General features: G+C 34.0%; 1 protein-coding gene across 2 annotated transcripts; it reads right to left on the bottom strand.

Moving 5' to 3' along the window:
* Positions 1-468: 468 nt before the first annotated feature.
* Positions 469-11604, bottom strand: cta (concertina). 2 transcript variants are annotated; one of them, NM_001273767.1, is made up of 6 exons: positions 10827-11604; positions 2528-2666; positions 2267-2472; positions 2081-2212; positions 1886-2025; positions 469-1837 (listed from the first exon to the last, which is right to left on the bottom strand). In NM_001273767.1, the coding sequence occupies exons 1-6, from the start codon at positions 11220-11222 to the stop codon at positions 1477-1479; spliced, it is 1374 nt and encodes a 457-aa protein (NP_001260696.1). In that variant the 5' UTR covers positions 11223-11604; the 3' UTR covers positions 469-1476. The 2 variants fall into 2 exon arrangements, with proteins under 2 accessions (NP_001260696.1, NP_001036421.1); NM_001042956.2 differs by having other exon boundaries at positions 1077-1837.
* Between the last annotated feature and the right edge of the window lie 452 nt (positions 11605-12056).

The following is a 12056-nucleotide window of genomic DNA, read 5'->3' as shown; positions in this document are numbered from 1 at the left end:
GATTTGCGAAAAATATTTTGGCCACTCCCACACTTTTCAACAATTTATAAATTTTTTTCTCATTTTACACCCCAATATCTTTCGATATCCCAATAAAATGATGAAAATTCGCGTTCGCATTCACATTAGCTGAGTAACAGGTATCTGATATTTGGGGAACTCGACTATAACATTCTGTCTTATTTGTATAATGTATAATATATATACTGCCTTCTGTTACATACTTAAACGAATCTTGTTTACCCTTTTACCCTACGAGTAACAGGTAGAATTAGATTTGAAAATAAGAAAACTCTTTATACTATACTATACTAACATTTTAGTTTTAACATTTCTATGCAATGCAACAATTTAATTAAATGTTAGTAAGAACCATTTACAAATAAAGCAATACAAAAATATATTGTTTTGAATACGAATTAACATGATAACAACACAACAAATTGAGACTAAAATGTTCAACTCTACACCTAGTTAGATTAAAATTTAACGTTTAAATTTCATTTATTCTGTAGACTTATTTTATTGAGCAGTTTAAAAATCTTGTTCATTCTTAGTAGGTATAAATTCCGTGTATTTTCTGTGTTGCACATGATATTTAAAACATAAAGTAATATGAATACGACTACCAATTCCTATTATTACTTCCACATTGCATCAGATATAGATGGATAGAGGTGTATATATTAAATTTCCATATAATTTTTTAATTTATTTTAAATCCGTTTTAAAGTGTGGTATACAGTCACATCATTCCATTAGAAGTCGATATAACTTTTATCACCCACGTAAAAAAGTGTCTGCTGCTTTTTAAATTTGACGCACAGCGGTGATTAGCTTCTTAAAACGAAAACGCCTACGATATACTTAACGATCAATTTTGTGTAGTATATTGTAACATCCGCTTCAATATTTCATTCATTTTCAAAGAAATCAACAGATGCTACCATATAAAACATCTGTTACTTTTAACGACCATTTAAAAATATTTCAGCTGCTTTTAAAATCTCACATAAATTGGTTAATGGCTTTTCAAAACGAAGATGCACGCAAAATACATATAAAACAATATTTTTGATATTGACAACATCCGTTTTAATATATCGATAATATTAATATAAATCAACATATGCTACCATATAAAATGCATATGTTAAAAAGTTGTTATTAATATTATTATATCACAAATACCACGATAACTAAGTTTGCCGATGGGTTTAAATAAGTCTATATGCATATTAAAATGCTGTAGTCTCGGTTTTTATCATTATATATAGTTATTTATCATAGTTACCGAAGGATTTCACTGTAGCTTAACTTCACGTGTCTAAGGCATTGAAAACCATGTGCATTTCCCTTTGAATTGCAAATAGCTTCAGCAAGGGTCAGTCTCACGATTGTAAAATTCTGTTCATGGGTCGTTTAAAATAACTGCAAGTTCTTACTCTTCATTTTTGTTTATAAGAATGGTGGTTACTACTGAAGCATAAGAGCATTAAGGTTACGCTGCAGTATTGTGTCCTTAACAGAATTAAAGACAACATTAATATTACGCGTATCTATGGCTGTGGTAAAATGATGGTAGATCCTACTTATGCTACTACTGCGACGAACGCTCATAAACATTTGTAGTATGAAGTTCTGAACATCTAAAACTGAGTGTGGATTTCCGTTGAAGTGCGGATAGTACCAGCGAATGTCAGTCTCAGGATTGCAAACTTTTTGTTCAAGCAAGTCTGTTTTGTTCAGAAATAAAATAATTGATATTCCTTTAAATGTCGCGTTGTTGACAATTGTATCAAATATATTCTTTGACTCTTCGAGACGATTGGTTTTTCTGTAACGATAATTTTTAATTAATAATCGTTAATTGATAATAATTTACCTGTCTTCCGCAAGAACTTGATCGAACTCCGAACTAGATACGAGAAATATAATGGATGTTACGGAGCTATCAAAACATCTAGTCCATTTTTGACGTTGAGTTCGCTGTCCACCAACATCAACGAACACAAATGGAATGTTCTGAAAATAACCGAGACTTTAGAGGTAATATTATATTTTTATTTAATTCACACACCTGAACTTTCACACAAAACTCATAAACACCCTTAGTTGCCTTCCGGCAATGTAATATGTCCTTGTGCGTTGGCACATAATCAGGTGTAGCTAGCCGTTGAATCTCGTCTAGGAAATAGCTTACAGAATCGCTCTAAAAACATAATTTTTAAAGTATATTATGTAATTGTGCTGCCAGTAAGCTTACAATTTGAAATTCACGTCTTCTTTCAAAAGCTCTTCTAATGCCACGATCTTGCCACAGTCGACTTATTGGTGGTGCATACTCCATAAACTTGGGTACGTCTAGTGAATTACATTCCATTAATTTGGCATCATAAGCATCCTGTTCTCTGCCGTCACTTCCCCACGCAATGTTTAATTTTTCGCGAGCGTCCAACAAGACTTGCATACCTTAAAGGTTAGTTTTCTAAGACAGAGCCTCTTCGGTATAAATATATATACGTACCTCTTATAACGTTTTGGTATATGACACTTTGGTATTCCAGCAACAGTTCATAATCAAAGTTAACTCCATGAATGATTCGCATTTGTTTAAGAAAAGTTGATTTTCCAGATTCCCCAGCACCTAAAAGCAGCAGTTTAACCTAGAACCGAATTTCGCCATGTCAGTATATCAAGTTTGTGTTGCATAAGGTATAGCTTCCCGATAGAACGCTGTCAAGTTCACCAACTATCAGACGTTAAACAATTTTTCTGGCATATATATAGAAATTGGGGAGAAAAATAAATGTGGGCGTGCCGAAGTCAGCAATTAAACTGGCGCTACGTCTCTGCCTTTGGGATCTTCATGCCTAATCTATGTAAGCTTCATGAGATCTCGGAGCTCATACGAGGGGACATGGCCAGGATGGGCCTGTGATCTTGATTCGAGCAGGTATATGTAAATATCAAAAAAATATATACTTGTTTAGAGTACCCTGATAAGATTATTCTTGACGATTGGTGAATATTGTTCCACACCTGAATAATTTCATTGGTTCAAGTATTTTTTTAAGTAACATAATTGTTCAAAACATTTTGGCTTTATAACATGGAATAATTTAAATTTCTAAAAATAATACCTTTACCAGTGCCAAAATGTTATTTTTGTGTCTTGAAATCCCTTTTGTACATAAAACAGACAGCATTAGGTAAGCGTATATCGAATAAACAGCTACAAATAGCTTAACTTCCTACGCATATTACTTGTGAACCCCTGACGCCAAAGACTTGTGATTTTCTTTTCTTCTTTTCTTTACTCTTAAAATGTAAATTAAATAAAAATATTTAAATACGGGCAAAGCCTGCACTCTAAAAATGAAATTTTTGTCTTACCGCTTGTTTAAAACTTTTCTAGAGTATAGGGCAAACACAAAACTGCACTTTCACATAATATTCCAAGGTCCAAAGTTAATAAAGGTGAAGTTGGTAACATTCAAATGCGCTTAAAATAATCCCTACATATCTTAAGGCTGACGGCGAACCGAGAAGCTTTGGGCAAAGCTAGAAGATGGCAGAGTGAGAGCTTTGCGAGAAGCGAGCTATCCTTTAGTTATTAATGTGATCGTGGTGGATTCGGACGAGGATTTTTTGCATCAAGCGCAACTATTAGCTATCTGTTAAAAAAAACTGGCTTCCACCTCCCTTCAATAGAAATGAAAAAGGCAAATTTAATACTTTATATAATGACTTATATTTACAGAAAGTTTCTTTAACTATTAGGGGGTGTCTATTTCGACTTTTAATCATATTTTCAATAAAATTATAAGTCGTTTGACGAAGAATTGTCCAAATTTTGTTAAAGACCCTATACTGCCTTGCCAAAAATTAATAATAACATGTTTAATTATAATTATTATATAATATAACTACTACAATATAACTACTATTATATAACTACTATTATATATATATTATATTATAATTAATAACATAATTAACAACAAGCACTAAATGGAACAAAACAAAACAAAAAAACGTGTTTTAAAAATAAACGGCAATTAAAGCACAGAATACAACAAAACAGTCGTACGCTCTGAGCGAGTTGAAGCGATAAAGCAGGTTGCAAACTGCTCTCTCGCTTTATGGCTTGAGCTCGCAACTCGCTTCGCTCTCGCTCTGACATCTTTCGAGCGAGTGCACTTAAAAATGTATGCAGTGGTTTATCGCTCCTTCTCTCCCAAATATTATCGCTTCGCAGACTGCTGTCAGCCTAAACGCTATTCTGTTAAAATAAATACTTTTTGCTTTACGGAGCTTTAAATGAAAAAGATCTTGTTATTCTAATGTCTTTGGTATTAGCTCAAAAAACTGGGTTCGGAAAAATCGAATTTTTGAAATTTTAAAGCTGGAATCGTTTGTGCATTTTTGCCCACCAATTAGTTTTTTCACACGTCCAGTTCACAAGAGTAAATGGGTATACTAAATTCAGAAGGCAGAAGGAAGTAATTGCGACCGTATACTTTATACTTTATATATATTCTTGATCAGGATCAATAGCCGAGTCGATCTGAGCCATGTCCGTCTGTTCGTATTAAGGTCGATATCTCAGGAACTATAAAAGGTAGAAAATTAAGATTTTATTGCAGATTCCAGAGACAGACGCAGCACAAGTTTGTTGCCCCGCCCACTCTAAAGCCCACAAAACTGGCACGCCTACACATTTGAAAAATGTGTTGCTACTTTTTAGTCTTGTAAATTTCTATCAATTTGCCAAAACTTTTGCCACGCCCATTCTAACTCCCTAATACTGCCCAAAACGTCCACGCCCGAAACTTTGTTTTAATATATGTCGGTGCATAATTTTGTAAGCTGGTGGATGTGCTAGAATATTTCACAAGAATAATAATTCCATCAGTTCGGGGAAATCATTGATATTTGCTATTGGTCGGCTGTATTTTTGTAGCTTTGGCATCTCCCGTTACAGCGCGGCGGCAGCGTGTGGTCGCTGTCGCCGAGTGTGGTTCGAAGGGTAGCACGGAGAAGAAGTGAGTGACACAAATTAATTGTGTGTAGACCTTCGATGCGTTCGAAACTCGCTGCGCGACATATACAATACATATTTAGGCAAACACATCGAACAAATATATGGAACAAAATCAAAACAATATAAAGCTAATATAATATAATTAATATTAATATTATTAGTTATTTAATTTTAAACAATTCAACAAATGTTTCAGTCTTATTTCTTAAATAGTTTCGAATATATAGATTAAAACAACATAATAGGAAGAAATGTTCACTGAAATAGCAGTGCTATGAAAAAATACTAATAAAATTCAACATTATTTAGAACTAACTTAGTTTTCCTTTTTAATGTGTGAATTAGGGTCTAATGTCTTTGTTTGCCAGCACAGCCTTACACCTACGCGGCATGGAGTCCACCAGGTCCTGGCAACGTTTGGGGGTAATTTTTGCCTACATTTTATTTTGGGTAAACCGATCTGTTTACGTGTTTCGGATCGTTATCCAGTTGGAATGTCCATTTTAAGGAAATATTGAATTCAGTATATGACAGTAGGACATCACTAAATATATTTACATATGCGTTTTGGTCTATAATACCATAAATCAAATGTTTTGGACTCATAACATTGTAAAAAGAAAACAAACCCATACCAGGATTTTACGTCCACCATGATTGAAAGTCTTGAGTGGGTGTTTTGGGTGGTACTCCGTGAGTGGAGGTCGTCGGACATACTATGGTAAACCAGTTCCACCAAATAGCACTATTTTTGACTCATCAGTCCAGTTTGACTGGCCAGTTTAGGTAGGTTTTAGAGAAGTTTAACCGTGCCTAAATATGCCTTGGGCTATGTAGGGGCGCCATTCGTGGACTCCTCGCACTTAAATTTTGATTTAGTAGTCGTCTCCAAATTATACCATCTCTGATTTCCCAGTTCAGCTCAGTCTTTACGTCCCTAGAGGATGCAAAAGGATTGACTTTGCTGTAAGTAACAATGCGTCGATCCTCTATATCTGTGGTTGTACATATGGAACCACGGTTCGGGCTTCAATTCATATTTAATGGAATTGGAATCAAAGATTTTTCGAATTTATTTATGTTTCCCTTCCTTTCTTAGCTTACTAATTAAAATTCTATTCTCTTGGGAGCAGTGCTGTCCTCTACACACTAAAATAGAATTGTTTTTATATATTTTCTTTAATTTATTGCCCTTTTAAATATTCAAATTAACGTAACCAAAATCTCTGTTTAGAATATATGCTTAAATTCTTGACTTTACGTAGGTCAAAAACTGAAACTGCTATTCCAATAATGAACAAAGTTGTAAATTTTGCTCAAGAATGTAAAGAAAATAAGTAAAACATGAAAAACAAACGGGATTTTCTTTTTTTTTCTATCTACACATTCCATTTTACAAAAATAAGTGGAATAAAAAGTCGATTCCGGAAAAGGACATGGGAAAATACCTGTGTATTTATTAGTTTCTCTTGCGCTGCTATTTCATTGAACACAGGTGTATATGGAAAAGTATCCTTTGAGTGAGTTGCTGCTGGAACTAAAGTGCCCATTTTGTATGTATGTACATTTTCGTACTCTGCGAAAGTAAGAGTAAGCAGAAAAGCAAACGACGAAAGGTATAGAAGCATATTTCCATACATAGGTACATATTTCCATCTTTGTATTTAATTATTATATTTTTATGTTGTTATTATTATTAATTATTCACAATACAGTTATGCATATATTGTCTTGCAGATGATCGCCTACATTTTTTTTATGGTTTGGCAAACGTTTTTTAATGCTGATATTTAATTTATGAGTTTGGCAAACGTATTCTCTGAGTATACCGATATTGCCTTTATATGTATTTTCTAAAGTACAGCTTTTTTCAAAATTCTAAATGGTGGGCAAACGATGTTATTGTGATTGTGAAAAAGTCAACTTTTTGATTTTCGAACATTTTTAAACCTTATCGAAATTTCAAATTCGAAAACTGGACGTGGGCAAAAAAAATTGGTGGGCAAACGATTTCAGCATTAAAATTTCACAAATTTGATTTTTCCGAAGCCAGCTTCTGTTTAGGCAAGCTGTAGGTTTTGGCTAGATTTAAACAAAGCGATTAATACATACTTCTTATATCATTGGAGAGGGTTTTTTGATTTGTTTAAACGCAGGTTACATTTTCTACCATAATTATTTGATATAAAGTATATACACTGCGCGTCATCAGATTAGCGCCCCTGCATGGCTCCGTTTCTTTTTATGTTCTGTATTTAGCCATTGCACGAAAATATATCAATGTTATTGTTTTTTGTTTACTGATACTCCCTCTCTCTTTGAGTATAAAAAAGAGGTCCTGAGAAGAACCGTTATCTTTCTAATTCTGCTTTGTTTTACTTTTGAATAACTTCCATAATTTGAAAGGTAGGTCAACAAAGAGACAATGTTGTATGCTGTTAAGTTGAAAAATTTGCTCTAATTTAGCGAAAAAATAAGAAGAGGGACGCTGTTATCCTTGCAGGAAAAATTCGAAATCATAGCTTTCTTTGAATGCGGGCTGCCTTTTCATAAAATTGCAGAAAAAACCGACAGACATCTCAAAACTGTAGACAATTTTATTAAAAACGAGCAAACTTATGGAAAGAACTATAAAAGCGGCAATAACCTTGTCTTTAACGCGGCAGATCGCATGTCCATGTCGAATACATTGCAATTCCCACGAGTCCTCCGCCAAAATTCGAAAAAAAAGTGGTGAAAAGCAGTTGAAATCGTTAATTCAAAGGGTGATTAAGAAAGCTTATCATTTAAAACACGAAAAACTGCAAAAAAAAAAAACAACTCTTAATAAGTTGCGAAAAAAGCACGCCTGAGTTTTGCTCGAGCTCACATGACCTGGTCTAAGGAGTGGCATTATGTCGAATTTTCGGACGAGATGAAATTTAATTTGGAGGAACCAGACGGCAATTGTCATTACTATCATGATTTGCGTAAAGAGGAGCACATTTTGGATCTTATTCACAGTCGGGTTGAAGGTGTCATGGTATGGGGCGCAGTATCCTATTATGTCCCCTGTGATTGGAAGTTTTTAACACCAAAAATAAACACGAAAGATTATAAGTGTGTATTAAAAACTGCATTTCCCTACTTTAAGAACGTTTTTGGAAATCTAGAATGGCATTTTCAGCACGACAATGTCCACACGTTCGGTAAAAACATGGATTCGAAGCGATAATGTAAAAGTTATGGAATGGCCACTATACTCCCAGGACCTTAATACAATAGAAAACGTGTGGGGATGGTTGGCTGGGAAGGTATACGAGGGTGGTAAGCAATATGTCACTCAAGAGAAATCGATCACCGGAAAAAAGTTCGGTTGGTCTACGATTACTTTGGATTACCTAGAAAAAATATATGATTCACTTCCCAGACGAATGTGTGAAGTCCTTGAAAACAAAGGAGAAGCAACTAATTATTAGTTTTCTTTAAAAATATTAGATTTTAAACATTTAAGTGATAATCATCTAACTTTTTTCGAAATTAATAAAAAAAAACCTAAATTGTCATAGGGGCGCTATCCTGATGTTTTTTTTCTGGTGTTTTTGTTTTTCTTTTTTATTTCAACAAAAATCTATAAACAACAAACTGCATCCCATATAAACTTTTCATTTATGAAATTTTACAACTTTTAAGGGAAAAAATTTCAAAAACTTTCGCTTAAGCAGTTTTCTAAATGTCTCACATCAAAGATTTTTACTCAAGGTGCGCTAACCTGGTGAGGCGCAGTGTACATATGTATATTATTCATCAATATGAACAAGCGAATCGAAATATTCATGCTTGTCCGACCGTTTCTAATCAAACTAGCCTCTTGTCCAAACCTCTTCTTTCCATTGCACGAAATATAAGAGATGGAGCAAGATTTATATTGTTAATTTGTTTTATGAATGGATTAACAAAATATATGTGCAAAAGTTTGTGTTATGCTCATAACCGAATTATCGGTCTAAAACCTTGTTCGTTTCCGAGAAAAATCGACTAACACGTCAAAGTAGAAAATTAGACCTGGTTGGGGCCGGTGAAGAAATTCCATGAAATATCTTCAATTGTTTTTTCAAAAACAAGACATTTAAAAACATTCCCTGACTCACCCAAAGTAAACTCCTTACCCTTTCTGTGAACAAGAAACTATTACCCTTGAACAAGTCATTGAAAAAAACTCTGCATGCTTATAAAAAACAAAATGTTGTTCTTGAATGGAGATTTATTTTAAAAAATGCCTATAACAATTAAGTCCGTTTTGCAAAAGTATTTGATAGACTGTGCCTGGCAAAAATTTTGTAATGTGGACCATTATAATGTTTTTTAAATGATGATGCAGCGCGGGCCGGGCTTTATTTCAAGGCCCGCGGGCCTTTGCCAAAAAAATTGGGTTCGGGCCTCAAATTCGTCTTTCGTGCCCTAAGAAAAAAGCCCGCAGGCAGAACCGAAAGTTAAACTTGTTTGTCACAATCTAACAGGCGAGAACATCCTCAATAACGTTAAGGAAATTATGGAAGAATACAGTTTGGATTCTAATATCGATAAATCTATTTTGTTTGTGATCGGAGAAAGTATTAAAGATGTGCGCCAGTGAAATGCTCGATTCTGAAACCATAATTCAGCTGAAAAATAATACGTTAAATTCTTTACATAAAAGATGTGCACCATAAACGGCACATTATGTTGGACTCTTCTTAAATTCTCCCGTTAAGGAAATGTGTTGCTTATCGCCAAAAGTTAAGGAGAATGTAATTGTAACTGTCAAAGCAATGCTTTCAGAAATGCAAAGTGATGAGGAGTTTTATAGGATTAAGAACTGCAAGCCCAGATAAAAAGGGGTTAGGACTGTTTGCAGAATTTCAGGATTAAAAATTTTTCAAAAAAACTTAGTTACAACTAAATTCTTATGATATTGAAATAGAAAAATATTTAAATGGCTGTGCAGCTACTTCAGACCAAAATGTGTTAGAATTTTGGAAATGTAGTGAACTCAAGTTATTGAATTGCCATTCCGGCAAGCTCAGCGAATAGCAAAAGATTATTTTCTACCTCTGGAATTGTATTAAATGAGCGATGTACACGTTTAAAATGTTCTAATTTAAAAAAAAAAATATTTTTAAATAAAAACTTGTCATAAATTATGTTTAAAACACCAAAACTGTACTAAATATTAAGTTTTTTGCAATCAACTTTGTTTACAAAATATAAGAAATATAAATATAAGAAAACCGACATACTTTAAATTAAAAAAAATTGCATTGTTTTTATTTTTTAATTTGTTCGTGTTTAGCTTGGGCAGGGCCCCGGGCTTTTTTTGGGACTAGGTTTCGTGCTCGAGACGGGACGGGCCTCAAGAAGTAGGAAGTCTTCCATTACCTAAGTAGCGTGTATCTTATACTTGCGGAGCTCACAACTATAGGATTTCTCTTGTTTTTATATTTTTCGGTTACAAATATATAGCGCTTGTTGTATGTATGTATGTATGTATGTACATATATACTACTCGACCGACTTGCCTAGTCCTGTTAATTAAGAACACATACGTATAATTCTAGAATTGTTAGCAAAAAAACGTAACTTTTTAAATTAAATATATGCTTATAACATTGTACAGAAATTACATTTTAAACACATTATAATTTTTCCGCCATTGTACATAGACTTTAATTTGTCGAATATCTCCTTTACTTCGTTGTTAACATTTAAATAAAATAACCAACAGCAAGGGTTAGAAATCGATATCCCTAAATCACCTTACCTGACGTCGAAAGGTGTGTTTTTCTTTTTCCAGGAACTTATCAATCTCTTTGGACTTGTAGCGCTGCTCCAGTTCCTCAGGGGTACTACGCAGCCTTACTAGATATGTGATAATATTTCCGCAACATCGAAAGCAAGCAAAGCGCGAGGTCTGAAGCCGACTGCCCTGAAGTCGCAGTCGCTCTGCTCCATTCGATATTAGGCCGTCTGTAGACGTGGTCGCTGCTTCTGGTCCAGTTACCGCTCCCACCCGCGTGCGATGCTCTTCCATAAGATGAGTCAGAGTACCACTAAGCGTGTCACTATCTATGTTGTTTTCGACGCCGTTCGTGATGACATTGTTGTTTGGAATGGAAATTCGTTCTTGAGTTAATTTGGTCAATGTAATGCCAGACATCGCTGGCAAGCCAACGCCTGATGCTCGCACTTTCTATATACACACACGAACACCAATACGTCAAACACTCCCCACACTAACAGCAGATGCTCATCGTCTTGCTTTCGCTTTAATTTATAAACAAACACTTTTTGAATTCTGCATATTCTAATTGTAGGCCTCATATTAGATTAAAAGGCGATGTTGCCATCTGAAAGCCATAACCATTATTTCTACATGGCATCAGACTTAAACGCAACACAAATTCCGGAATAAAGTTCACACCAATAAGACACTGAACGTGATCGTTATTAGGTTATGACACTCTCAGCCATTACATTTACGTTTCTTTAGGAATATAATTGTAATTATATATGGAGCAAACAACAGCGGTGATAATAATTTTTGCCTGTATATAAAACATAAACATTCGTGTCAACTTTGTTATACCATGTTCCCACAGATCAGTTTTTCGGTGAAATTGGTTCCATATGTGAACCAATTTGACAATATTATAAGCAACAGGTCCAGCTCTTTAGTGTAAAGAATTATTAAAAACAAATTATTATATCGGGTTTACCAGGAATGTAATTTATAATTTAATTTTAAATTTTAAAGCATATAAGATAAAAAGAAAATGAGAAGAAAATATTATTCTTTAATTGGGAACAAAACAAATCAGTTACAATAACATTAATAAAAAAATTGGTTGTAGAATATTTCTTTAAAATTAAAACTTTATTTTAATGAAGTGACTTTTGGAGAGGGCACGTTCCCTTATAGGATGACCTGTATGGGATGAAAATTAAAAAAAAAAAAACATTTTTAACTTTTGCTATGGATACAGTAGCATTG

The sequence above is a fragment of the Drosophila melanogaster genome, chromosome 2L, assembly GCF_000001215.4.
Source record: "Drosophila melanogaster chromosome 2L".
Taxonomy (NCBI): Eukaryota; Metazoa; Arthropoda; class Insecta; order Diptera; family Drosophilidae; genus Drosophila; species Drosophila melanogaster.
The sequence above is the reverse complement of the archived record's forward strand: the minus strand, read 5'-3'. Positions and strand labels throughout refer to the sequence as shown.